Source organism: Lissotriton helveticus, chromosome 3_1 (genome assembly GCF_964261635.1).
Source record: "Lissotriton helveticus chromosome 3_1, aLisHel1.1, whole genome shotgun sequence".
Lineage (NCBI taxonomy): Eukaryota > Metazoa > Chordata > Amphibia > Caudata > Salamandridae > Lissotriton > Lissotriton helveticus.
Genome location: NC_136061.1, coordinates 21,211,373 through 21,224,887, shown reverse-complemented (window position 1 = coordinate 21,224,887; position 13,515 = coordinate 21,211,373). Strand labels below are relative to the sequence as shown.

General features: G+C 44.7%; 1 protein-coding gene across 1 annotated transcript in view; it reads left to right on the top strand.

Annotated features, from left to right (window-relative positions):
- LOC144822056 (unconventional myosin-X-like) overlaps window positions 1-8,858 on the top strand; it is a 618,454-nt gene extending 609,596 nt beyond the window's left edge. The window contains exons 38-40 of the mRNA XM_078679130.1: window positions 1,127-1,582; window positions 1,901-2,092; window positions 5,769-8,858. Of these exons, the coding sequence (XP_078535256.1) occupies window positions 1,127-1,582; window positions 1,901-2,092; window positions 5,769-5,882 (762 nt within the window). The 3' untranslated portion in view covers window positions 5,883-8,858. The remainder of the gene's footprint in view (window positions 1-1,126; window positions 1,583-1,900; window positions 2,093-5,768) is intronic.
- Window positions 8,859-13,515: the final 4,657 nt, after the last annotated feature.

Here is a 13,515-nt window from a genome sequence, read left to right as displayed (position 1 = left end):
CAGCAGGCTCGACTACGGCAACACACTCTATGCCGGAATAAACAAAAACCTCACCCGCAAGCTACAGAACATCCAAAACGCTGCCGCAAGACTGGTCCGAAACCTGCCAAGACACTCCCACATTCCCAGCACCTGCGCACACTCCACTGGCTCCCCATTGAGGCCAGAGTCACCTTCAAGATGCTATCCCACGCTCACTAGGCACTCCACGACACCAGACCAGCATACCTGAACAGCCGACTCAAATTCCACGCACCCCAAAGGACCTCGATCAGCCCAGCTCTCCTACGCCGTGGTCCTCTGCACCAGAAAGACCAGATTGAGAGGCCGCTCCTTCTCCTTCCGCGCGGCCAGAGCCTGGAACGACCATCCGCTCCACTTCAGACAGATATCATCGCTCCCCATCTTCGCAAGGAACCTCAAAACCTGGCTCTTCGACAGACCCCCTCCTTGATGGACTGGAACCTGCGAACACCCCACCCCTCCCCACCCCCCGCGCCTTGAGACATTTACTGGTGAGTAGTTACGCTTAACAAACACCTGAGTTGATTTGATTTGATTTGATTAACCTATCCCCATATTACATTTAATAACCCTCACCTCACTGGGGCAATTGAATATTTAGACCGTTTTCATGCCCAGCACGAATGTCTCGCAAAACTGTGAAAGGAGGTAGTGGAAAACCCAGAGGATTTCCATAAGCTGGCCCTTGTGCTGGCGTTCCCACACTTCCACCTCCTGGCTACCAGCCAATAGTAACTTATGATGCAATGCTATGCATGCCAGGCCATTACAGAACGGACATATGTATACTAAAAAAATACGCACACAGGAATATAGACTGCACATATTAACAATACGTAAGATAACAAAAATGTAAGCTCCTACATTCTGCTAAAACCGACTTCTTACTGCTTGAAGGATTAGGTTAATTTACTGTTTTTATTCCAAGCCTTGCCTATTCATGTTTCACAAGAAGAGAGAGTATTTTAGATTCAGTATGTTCTCCAAATATAATTTTACATATCATCCCAGATCTTGCTTAAGCCAAGGTTTAGTCTAAATCTATCCTCCGACTCCTCGTGAACAATGTACATTACTGAATGTCCTTCCTGACTTCTTTTAGGCTCATGAAAGTCTCGTCAGTGGACACTTCCCCGCTCCGGAGGAGACGTTGCAGCACCTGGCGGCCCTGCGGCTCCAGTACCTGCACTGCGACTACAACAAGGTCTCCTGGAGCCTGGAGAACGTCTACCCCGTGACACGTCTGAAGGCCAAGATACTGCAGTCCACCAAGAGCAGCAGCACACTGTCCTCCGGCCACACCCTGGAGAGGAGAAGGACCAGCTTCCTGGAGGGGACGCTGAAGCGCGGCTTCAAGGCGGGCTCCATGAAGAAGCAGCGGGTGGAAGAAGAGCAGATGCTGGAGATGTGGGTGAAGGAGGAGCTGGCCGCTGCACGCGTCAGCGTGGCCGAGAAATGGAAGCGGCTCCAAGGGATGGCCCAGCACCAGGCGATGGTCAAGTACATGACCATAGTGAAGGAATGGCCGGGGTACGGATCCACGCTCTTTGATGTAGAGGTAAGGATTCCATGCACGAGGAGACATCAGTACCACTAGTCCACTGTCTTATGTCTGTTCTTATTGAAGGTGTTATTGAGTGAGTGAGGTGTAAAGTGTTCAAGAATGTTTGTTGTTAGTGGATAGATTGCCTTGTTAGTCCCCATTTGTGAGTGCTGAAGCTTCTTCCTGAATACATTGTTTGGTTCTCTAAATATTCACACCTTCCACAACTGGTAAACAACGCCTGGTCCATCTGTGGTCTAGCCTCACCAGTCGCCGTGGACCGCTTGCCTTCCTTCTCTCGTCATGCCTGTTTTTTTTTTTTATGTTTTTCAGTACAAAGAGGGTGGATTTCCCAATGACCTGTGGCTGGTGGTCAGCGCAGAACACGTGTCGGTCTACAAACGAGGAGACCCAAAGCCGTTGGAAACCTTCCAGTATGAGCACATTGTCTTCTTCGGGGCACCACAACCCAACGCCTTCAAGATCACGGTGGACGAAAGGGAGATGTACTTTGAGACTCCCCAGGTACGTGTTTGGACATGGTGGTTTCATGACGCACACAGGATGGGCTTAGACTCCGTTGATGTCCCCAAGAGGCTCATACCAGGACGCCCTAGGAAGGCCTCAGGACAGGGGTTGGTTTCATTACGCCTTGTACGTGGGAAGGTCTGATGCTCTTGAGATGGCTGCAGAGATGCTCAGTTCACCTTACCTTTGCACTAGGAAACCATGATGTTTGGTATGATCACAAGATAGGGTCTAGACTAGAGACATGGTGTAAGAATATACATCTGGCAGATACTCCGAGACGCCCTAGGCAGGTTGAATGTGTGGGGGAAGAGACAGCTTCAAGATGGTGGCGGAATGTTTTCAGCCTTCTTTTATCAATTTTATTGATTAAAGATTATCAGCACCTCTCAGAAGGCGAAAAAGACCCATCTTTTGCCAAACTGTCGTCTACATAAAAAGCCCCATCGATGCAAGGCAGGCTCGATAAATCAACTAGTAGATCTGTAGAGCACCCGTGAGGCGGCCTGTTCATTTTTGTTTAAAGCCATGATGTTCATCCTACAGAAAATACATTTCCTCCAAAAACTTCTTTATTCCCTTCTGTGTTCCTGCTTCATTGCAGCGCGCACAGGTTTGGTCGACGTAGAGCTCAATGTATGAACGTTTGTCCTCAATGGAAACGTTTCCTTTTATTTCATTCGCTGGGTTATGATTTGATTTTAAATGTGACTTTGGTGCTGAGACCATACGCGGTCCATGCCTGTATGGAGCGTTACATACGCCTGGGGCGCGTGCTCGGGCAACACGTGGCACAAGCCCTACATTTAGAACAGAATCTTAATCTGATATAAAGCGGTTGTAGAAGAGATTTCAGAATATAAATCAACTATACATCAAACCTGTAGAACGTGAGACAAGGGACTTCTTTGTGGAGAGACTCACTTGGCCTCATTATCTTTTTGTATTTTTATATCAAAATCTAGGCTAAACAAACTTTCATATTAATAGAGAAATTGAGCCAAGGTCTCACTTTTATTTTCCCATTACACATAGTGAAAGTCTTCTACAGAAACCTTTCATGAAACAGAAATCTCAAAGATGCATTTTCATCTTCCAAAGACGACAGATCGTGTTTAATGTCTCTGTAAAAACGTACGTTTGTGCTTGTTTACGCTGTGATAAAGTTATTTTGCACAAGTTCATGCAGTGGTGCAAGACCAACTCCATGATTTCCTGCACCCTAAGTTCTCTCTTCTTTCCATGACCCCCTCCTCTGAGGTGTCCTAGGTCAGGTTGAGCAGGTTCCCTGCGTGAGTAGATGGTCTGTGCACTATGAGTGGAGGACGAACTACGAAACATGGTAGTTGTCTCCAGACTTAACACGTATGACTGTGAGGGATCTTCCTGAACAGAGTTCACATGCTCTACATTGATAAGGGGTGGCTCGACAGAGCATGACGCGTGTGCCCTGTGGTTCCAATAATAAACAAAAACAGTCGTTCACCTGTGTTTTTAAGCACATACTTTCGTAAGTTGTCAAAGTTATATTCAGAGGACTCATTCAAAATAAAGAAGACCGAAAACCACATCAAAGTAGAAACTAACCACATCGCCCTGTGATTTGTTTCCTGAAATTTTAATTTATCAATGGTATGTGCAATCGCTAAACAATTGTACTGACCACAGTAAATATATATATAATCAGCCACTACACAGATATATGATGAAGAAGCAATGCATATAAAATAGAGAGCTCAGTGTCCCAGAGCAGAGAGAACACATTCAACAACCATCTAATGCACACACGTGATATAATGGCAATTCCTTCTAGTTTATAACAATTAGTGTGCTGTGATGTTGACAACATTTCGTACTCATTGGGAATGCGGAGTTCTCTTTAGGACTGTATGACAATTGGGACTTGATTGATGGGAGAAGTGTGGCTCAATGGTTAGAGCGTCAGACCCTGATGCAGAGGTCTGGCCCGGACCAGGGTTCAATTCCCGCCTTGGCTGGTCTTGGCGGATCTTGGGCTCATAATTTCTCGGACCTGATTTTTCGCCTCGGTGCCTACTCTAAGCATGAGTCCCACGCTGCAACTCTGGGCAATAGCTTGCTTAGTCTCCACAACGGCCCCCTACAGCGCTAGGGATGACTGGTTGCACCCTGGGGATGCCCAGGAGTGGACATTTCACGGGGAAAAACCAGGAAGGGTTCCCTAGCGGTATCAGTACAGCGCCAGGAGTATCAGTGCGCTTTACAAGTACGGCTACATTTACATTTACATTTACATTGATTGTAGGAGGCTAAAGGGTCCAAGATAGTCTAAGGGAACCCAGGTGCTCATAAGTAACTCCACAAATTGAGGAATAAGGAAATGCACTCTCGGTTGGATGAATGACCAACCAATCCCACTGACTGGCGTCTAAATTACGCTTCAACCTTCCATTTTAAAAGAGGTCTGGACTCCCTCCAGCTCTATAGGTCTGACGTACAATAAAGAGTCCCATCACCGCCTCTGAAACCCCTTGTACAGCCGGTGCAGTGTACCGTCACTGTCCGTGATATATGTGGGCGGGACAGCATGTGCGGCATACCAACACGGCCCGTGACATATGTGTCCGGTATAGTAGGTACAGCATACTATTACGCCCCCCCCTTAGATCTTTCCTTTCTGTACTGTACCCCTTAGTTCTTTACCTTTCTAAGCTCCCTCCCTTCCAACACTCTCCTAATTTGTTTCCCTCCGTTTCTCAGCTCTCTCCCTTCCCTCCATCTCTCTGCAGTTACTTAGCTCCCTGCACTCCCTTAGCTCCTTCCCTTTCTTAGATCCATCCCTTCCCTACACTCCCTTCTTTCCCATACTACCCACACTCTCTTCGCTCCCTACCTTCCCTGCAGTTACCTACTCCCTTCCTTCAATGCACTTCCCGAACCGTAACTGCATTTTTTTATCAACCCTTACAATTCCTATTTTTTAAGCAACTTCTCTAAACTCCTCCACTAGCTTTAATTACTATTTTAATTATAAATTAAGCGTTCATTCATTTGTACCCTGTTTCTTTTACTTCCTGATCTGGGATTCCTTTCCAGATCATGCGCAGCTTTTTTACCAGTTTGTTTTAAGCCTAATTAACTTTCCCCCCATTAGGTCTTTGGTCAGTGTAGGCTTTAAATAGGCACCTGGAAACCACAGGCCTCTGTGTTGCCGGTCTGCCTTTAGTGCGGTCTGCTGGTGGTCATTCATACAGTCCTGTTTATTGGTTATGTGACCGATGAAGTGATATGTGCGTCAGTTCCATATTGTCTATGTAGTGTAATCGTTAGCTGTCTGCATTCTCACTTTAGTACCTAAACCATTGCTATACTCTGACATTCCCCTAGGTGTCGTTCTGCAACGGTTTGCATGTGCCATACTCCCACTTGTCTTTAGATGGCGATGTTGTAGTGCCTCGTACAGTCTGGAACTCCTGCTGTCCCCTAGGTGTCACTGTAGGACCGTTATATGTCTGGTCCTTTATCACAGGTGCTATGGAGGCTGGTGGAATCTATGCTCTCAGCCTTGCTACCTTGGCATGCATACCTTCCCAGCCTTGCTACCCCTCAGAGATGTTGCAGTGAAGCAGGACAGAAAGATCATGTTCTCCAATGAAGAAATATGCTAATTCTTTTTAATTTCTTCTTTTTTTAGGTGGGAGAAATCATAAAGATTATGAGAGCTTATATCAACATGATCGTGAAGAAACGGTGCAGTGTTAAGTCTGGTGTCAGCCAAGACAGCCGTGCAGGAACCTGGATCAGATGATCGGAGGCCTTAATAAAGCAAATGCCAACAGTTGATTTGGGATGGGACATTTAGGTTTTCAAACAGAAAATATGTTTAAGTATTAAAAAAAAGCTGCATTTCATCGACATGGCAAAAGGCTCTGTTGCCACATCTGCTTGAAAGAGCCCTGCTGGGTTGCCTTGGTCTCTCAACGTGGGTATGTCTGAATGAATCCATACCTCAAAGGTTCAGACGACAGTGAGACATGACCGGCAGAGCATCCCCAGAGAAGCGGTTACGTCGGTGTTATAGGTTGGAGGTACCTTACCAACAGTGGATTTTTGGCACATCTTTTTGTACGAATGGGACGAGGCAGAGCCTCGTATGTCCTCGATGCGTACATGTGTGGTATTCGTGTCACGACAGTCTTTGCTGAAGGTACATACTATAGACTACTGGTACATCCAATGTCCAAAGATGATGAGAGCCACTTGGCCAAGGCCCCCACTGGCCACGTATGTGTCATTGACGTGACATGAGTCATGGAACTCCTATCTCCACAGAGGAGCAGCAGCGGATACCCTGTCCTTGCTGGTGCTTGGAACAGAAGTTGATTCAATCTTGAAGCCAACTCCGTCACTCGGCGGTGTTATCGGTCTTCAAGAAGCACTGAGGCGAGGTCATCCTGGCCATGGTGACTTTGACATTCAACAAGTGTCTTACAGATGTTCCGAGAAGGTGGACAAATAACTGCATTCTGAATTTCTGAATTGCTTTTGAGATAAAGTGAAGAAAATAATTTCTGACTGTTGACTCAAAAAAGGGTGATAGATGTCATGGGATGATGGACTTGCCCCAGTCTCTGAGCCCTACCCCCACATTGGACAGTGCGGCACCTAAACATTGTAGGTTTTGACACCGAGCGCATTTCATGGGACGACAGCTGAATTTACTGCTCTGGTACAGTGTTTGGCGAGAGATTAGAGGTGCCCCGTTGAAGAAAGTGTGCATGGTAAATTCATGAACGATGGGTTCAAGACCGCGGAAGACGACAGTATGAGCAAGTGACAGACACTCAAGGGGGTGATTGCTTTCGCTGCTTCAAAGACAATTTAACTCTTTCACTCCATATCCGCTCTTCCCCTAGACATTGATGCAATTTTCATGCTTCCAATGACTCACAGGATGTGCAAGTCTCCAGACACCATCTCAGGGCTTTTTACCAAATGTCAAGAGAAAGAGATTTTATTGCAGTGGCACTGCAGGTATACTTCATGGACCCATTCTTGTTGAACATAATCATGTTATTTATTGTTTACTCATTGAAGTGAGATATTCCCGGAAGGAGGAAGTGTTAATGGGAACGGTGAAGGTTTGTAGAGTCCCCTTTTATCTACCGCTATGCTCACTGTACCACATCCATCCATCAATCGCCTTCTGTGTCAGAGAATTGTACACCCATGTCCATCACAGAGACCTGCTGCTCTCTGGACACCACAGAAAGCTAGGCTCCCGAATATCCCCACAGACGTTGACACATTTCAGGAGAGAGATTTTCATGTCCTGCACATAGTCCTCAAATATCCAGGAAGAAATGCAACCTATGAGGCGTATGGTCCGCACCCTTCTAACTACTAAAGAGGCGTGTGGTCTGCACCTTTTATCTAGTAAAGAGGCGTGTGTTCCACACCTTTTATCTAGTAAAGAGGCATGTGTTCCACACCTTTTATCTAGTAAAGAGGCGTGTGTTCCACACCTTTTATCTAGTAAAGAGGCATGTGTTCCACACCTTTTATCTAGTAAAGAGGCGTGTGTTCCATACCTTTTATCTAGTAAAGAGGCGTGTGTTCCACACCTTTTATCTAGTAAAGAGGCGTGTGTTCCATACCTTTTATCTAGTAAAGAGGCGTGTGTTCCACACCTTTTATCTAGTAAAGAGGCGTGTGTTCCACACCTTTTATCTAGTAAAGAAGCGTGTGTTCCACACCTTTTATCTAGTAAAGAGGCGTGTGTTCCACACCTTTTATCTACTATAGAGGCGCGTGGTCGGCTCTCCCCCAGGCAAGGTTCCATCCGTCTACTGCCAGAGGGGAGCTTGGCCAACACTCTACTAGGATGCATCATTCCTCCCAGCTGGTAGGTCTGCCTCGCTACCGATCAAGGGTAACTCCTTCTGGGCACCAGAGGTGTGGGAGGGGGATACTCCTCTGGGATTCATCTTTCGGTTCCCAGAGGTGCTTGGGCAGAGCGCCCTGAGGCTGGTTGGATCATTCTGCCCACTATAAAGGTTTGCGGTCCCTGTTTCACCCAGCACTGATACTTCCATCTCCGCAAAGGAGATGTGTGAAGCTCTCTTGCCTCCAGAAATGTACATTCCTCTCTTTGCAACAGAAAAGGATGTGTTGAAATCCTTTCTCTACAAGAAAAGTAGTTTAGCCCCTCAGATTATCAGCCGCTCTTCCTCCATTAGACAGTTGTGGAAACCCTATTAGCCACTAAGGCTTTACGGTACCTGTTCTAGAACCCACAAGACATAGTGTCACAGACCCTGCCTGAACCTCTGTCGCGCACATCTGCTTCACTGCCAGGACAGTATACGCCCTCATTATCTTAGCAGCATCCATAGGCACCTCACTTACATTATGGTTAGTATATTTTCAAAGCTTACAAGCTTCCGGTAGCCTTACGACGCCTTAGTACCAAGTCTTATATATGATGCCTTCTATTTGTCTCCTTCACCAAGGGCGAGAGGTGAAGGAGGTGTTTGTTAGGTGCACAAATGAAAGAGGAGTGAGGTGGGGGGTCCTTTCCCTGTCTTTGGTCGTATACACTGGTCCCTCGTTGAATAAACCCCCCGCGCCCATCCCCCCTCGCTCCAGGTATGCGTTCCCTGCTCTTGGGTTGCTGCGGGCAGCTCCACCCCAGGTGTGAATGTATTTCTCTTGTATTGCTGCTTTCATTTGTTTTTGATTTGTAACTGGCTTTACATGATGCTTTAATAAATTATTGTCTTTAGTCTGACTTCATTTATTACAAATAATGATTATCTACAGGGTTCTCTTCAGTAATGGTTGAACATTTCAAACATCTGACTACATTAAAAGGCTGTTTGTCCGGGTCAACTCTCCGCCTCTGATGATGCAATAAGCTCTCCCTTTGTTCATGGAAAATGAGTCTTACCTGTTTCTAGATCATGTAGCAGGTCCAGATATTTGTAAACATCAAGGTCAAACCTATTATATAAGGAAACTGCTCCAGCTTGTAATGAATGTATAATCTCAGCTGTAATTTCTGATACACTCGAGATACTGTTTTTTTTAATATATTTGATTGCATATATAGTATACATTTAAGATTAGAGCTCTAGTTTGGGATATATTTAAGATTACAGCTGTAGTTTGCTGTACATATTTAAGATGACAGTTGTAGTTTGATACATTACTCACCCTTCTGAATAAGAGGCTTTCTCATGTGAACACACTTTCCTACAGTAAGCTTTAGATCTCCCTTTCTCACCTTCACACACAATAATTTATTGCTCCTTTTTTGATTCCCCGTTATCTCGTCTCATTCTTTATCCACCTCTGCCTGGTCACTGCGGTGACCGATCCAAGCAGGACATAACTGCAATACGGCTGGGCTTCCTGTCTTCAAAGTAAACAACACACACTCCGGAAGACTGTGGGGGTGTTATTCTGTACACCCCTGTACACCACTGTCATACCATATCACTTGTCAAAGCCAACTGGATATTACCAATGGCTAGCGATGAACCACCTCAACGAGATTGTTGGTATGTGTATTTTACAATGAAGTACTCAACTCCATGTTTTTCAAAAACTTCCTTCATCCCCCGCAAGCGTACTTGCACATCACTGTCTGGGAAAATAATTTTGGGAAGCCCTGCCCTCAAGAAAATGTTTTAAAGTAACTTAAGATCCACTTCAGCCCTCTTGGACAAATACTTAACATCACCACTGCAAATCCAAAACTGGTCAGAGCCTCTGAAATTCAAGCATTATCTCCAAAGCTAGCGGTGCCTTCTCTGGAACTCCCCATCCGCAACACCTTGACACTCAAAGGACGTGCCATGCACCTCTGCACCACCTCTTTTACCGTCTTGTTCAGTTCAGGCCACCAAAGGTCTTCTCTTTGGCAGCTTTTTGTTAATCCTCTTGCTACATGCTCCTCAAAAGCCATGTTTGCCAATTTCCTTCTCAAAATCACTTGAGGTACTAATCTATAATTTCTGCACACACCAGTTTCATCCATGTACAGGTCATTCTTTACTCACAAACAATGTATTTTTTACCATTGTAAGGTCTATAAGCAAATCCCCTCTCATAAACGACTTCAATTTACTCAACACTCTTTAATCCACTTTTGCCTTACACCATTTCTGCCTAGTAACTGCAGTACCACCAGCGACGTACCCATTCAGAAACCCATCTGCCACTTGCCATTCCTTTGTGAATTAACTTTCTTAGGTAAGTAATCCTGTAATACATTGTGCCACCTAGTCACATAATCCACTTTAAACGTATTACTCTGAAGCACTATATTTCATTTACCAATGCTGGAAGTAGCCCCCTCAGGTCTGGTGTCTGTCAGTAGTTTCTGTAGACCTTTCTAAAGTGATTTCAGACCTAAATAAACAATAAGACCTCCTGCTCCACCACCGAATAGGTTTGTTCAGCATCAATCAGCCTGTGATGCTCCAGCCATGTATTCTCTTTTCCATTTCTGAATCTGAGACAAATATGACTCCAAACCTTAGGCACTAGTGTTAACCATTAGAATTGGTTTATGCTTCACATTGAAAGTTGAAAAGATAGGGCTCATGCTTCTCTCCCGTTTGAGACATAAATACATCTTGCTTCAGTCTACTCTAATGTACCAACCCTCAATTACTCTAGGCTTTGAGAAACCATCGATACAAACTTTGCATAATACTGAAGGAATCCCCCAAAAAGATTGCAAATTGTCTTTCTTTCTTGGAGCAGGACAGTTTACTATGGCCAAGCCCAACTCATCCTTTGATCACTTTCCTTTCTTTGAAATTTTGTGCACCAAATACATTACTGTGTTCACTTTGCTTTTGTATTTTTATTGCTTCAAATATGATCTTTCTCTTTGCGTGGCTTTGACACGATGAAGCAGCTCAACATGCACTCTTTGTCGTGGCATACACTAATATATTATTTTGGAAGATTGATATCTCTTTAACCTTTACAAGCAAATTATCTTTAAGTTGTGAAATAACAGATGTAGCTGCTGCCAATTTGCACGTATTATGAGAAAACCTTAAATTCCCCCATGTTATTTATTTGAATTCCTCTTCAATTTTATTTGCTGATATGCTGACAAACTTGTTGTATGAACCATTTCAATCATTATCACCCTACCTCCAATATTGGACAAAGGATACCTATCTACCCAGAACCCTGAATTTGCTTGTCTGAAATCTACACGCATTCTCAATGAGTTGTCTGCTTTATGAGCTATTACTACTGGCTGATGAGAAACAAATGGGAGAGAAAGGGTGTTTGACTGTAGGTAGGGAGGAAACTCCTGGTCCCCTTAATCAATATTTAACAACAAATGGAGGAGTGGGTGTCGGATTCCTCACAAAAGTGAGTAGAGTGTGCTCTCTTCTGGCATTTGTTTAGAATTTTTGCAGGGTAGCCTCTTGCATAGAGTGTAGACGTGAGGTCAGTGGCTTGTTCCCGGTAGTTACTGGGTTTGCTGCAATTCCTGCAAATTCTCAACGAACAAAACCGTTTGGCTCGAATATCCTTTTCTGGAGACATTATATTGAAGATGTCCTTGCAATCTGGCAAGGATCGGAAGACACTTTAACATCCTTCTTTGAATGGATCAACTCCTGTGATGAGAATCTCAAATTTACCTACACCAAAGATCCAACAACCATGGTCTTCCTTGATCTTGTCATCAGTAAAGAGAATGGACGCCTGGAAACAAAGACACACTACAAACCTACAGCTAAAAATAACTTGCTTGGATTTGAAAGTTTCCATCCAAGGCCCCTGAGGGAAAATCTCCCCTATGGGCAATATTTGAGAATGTGCATGAATTGCATTATTCCAGGTTCACAGGTCACTTCATTTCATTTCATTTCATGCCAATGCTGCTGAAATCCATTCCAATACCTCAATGTGTTATCATATAGCCACCTTTTAGCCTGGGCTGTGGGTAAAATTTGACTCGCTTTACAGTTCAAACCTTTTCTCTCCCCCCCCGTTAACATTCAGTACATTACTACAAACGGCTAGGGTCCGCTTGTTTTGCATGAAAAACCTCTCATGCTTTGGCGTGTGACCAATTCTTCTTTTTCTCCATTTTTTTTTTTTAGTCACACTCCCCACTTTCTAATCTTTATTGATCCACAAAGTCGACGGCCATTAAGAACGAAACCAACACCGTTACGGTTGCGCTGTTAACCAATGACGCACCATGGACCACATGGTTCACACGACCACGCTCCGCCTTGCCCCTTCGTCATACCCGGAAGCGCGGCTTCTATAACATCCCCATCAAAGCCCGCAGTCTGTATCCACGGTGCTCCGCACAGGTTACTCGCTAGGTGAATTTACCTTCCATAATCATCCCACAAGTAAGTCACCGCCGGACATTCTTCAGAAAGACTTTGGCATTTATGACGATGCCGATCTTACCCCCTACCTCCCGTCCCGCTTCTCTCTTACCCAGGTTGTGGCATTGAGTGTGTGCAGTAACCGGGACACCCATGAAGCAGGTAAATTGACCGCTTCCAGTAAGCGCGTCCTCTCTTATTCTTTCCCGCACAGCGTGGAGTGTTTGTCTTTGGCCAGTAGCACGTTGGTTACCGGGCGCCTGTGTACATAACTGTGTTTTGCAAAGGCTTTTAAAGCTGTATATACGTACGTATGATATTGGGCCAATTTACGCTCTACTCACTTTTGTGAGGAACCCGACACCCACTGATAATCTGTATGATATTACCCACTCACAGTTGAATCGGAGGAGTGGGTTTTGAACGAAAACAACACTGTATCGAGTGGGTTGTACTAATCACTATCACAGACGTAGTCTGTCACCTAGCAGTACGATCGTCTGTGCACTTTATGTTGACTAAATAGACTAGTCATTGAACAACATCCACAACATTGCCTTCACATGGTTGGATGTCGGACACGAGGAGCACCTCAAGCACCATATATCTACAATGCTCATGTACCGTGTGTTTGTTGCCCCAACCCCTTCCCTGTTTGTTTCCACAGGTTTTTTTTCTAGGAATCCTGGAGAAGAACACCACTTTTTAACAAACTACGATTTTGTGGTTTCTGTTTTTTCACGTACTCGAGGGCAGGGTACACCTTAGCGTATGTACACTACCCAGACTACCACCACTGGTCCTGATAAAAACCTTATACTTACATCATGGTTGAAACATGTAGACCAATATTTTAACTCACTACACCACTCTTCTGACACCACCAGCCTACCTAATTAGGCAAAGGTGTCCCACGTTGTTTTATCCGTTGTCCAATCAGTCAGTCAGTCAGTAAGAGAACTTTATTTGATTGGTTACAACCATAAAAGTGTACCCTATACATAAAATTGTTATTAAAATATAGCCAGAATCATATTATAAACATGGTATATATACATA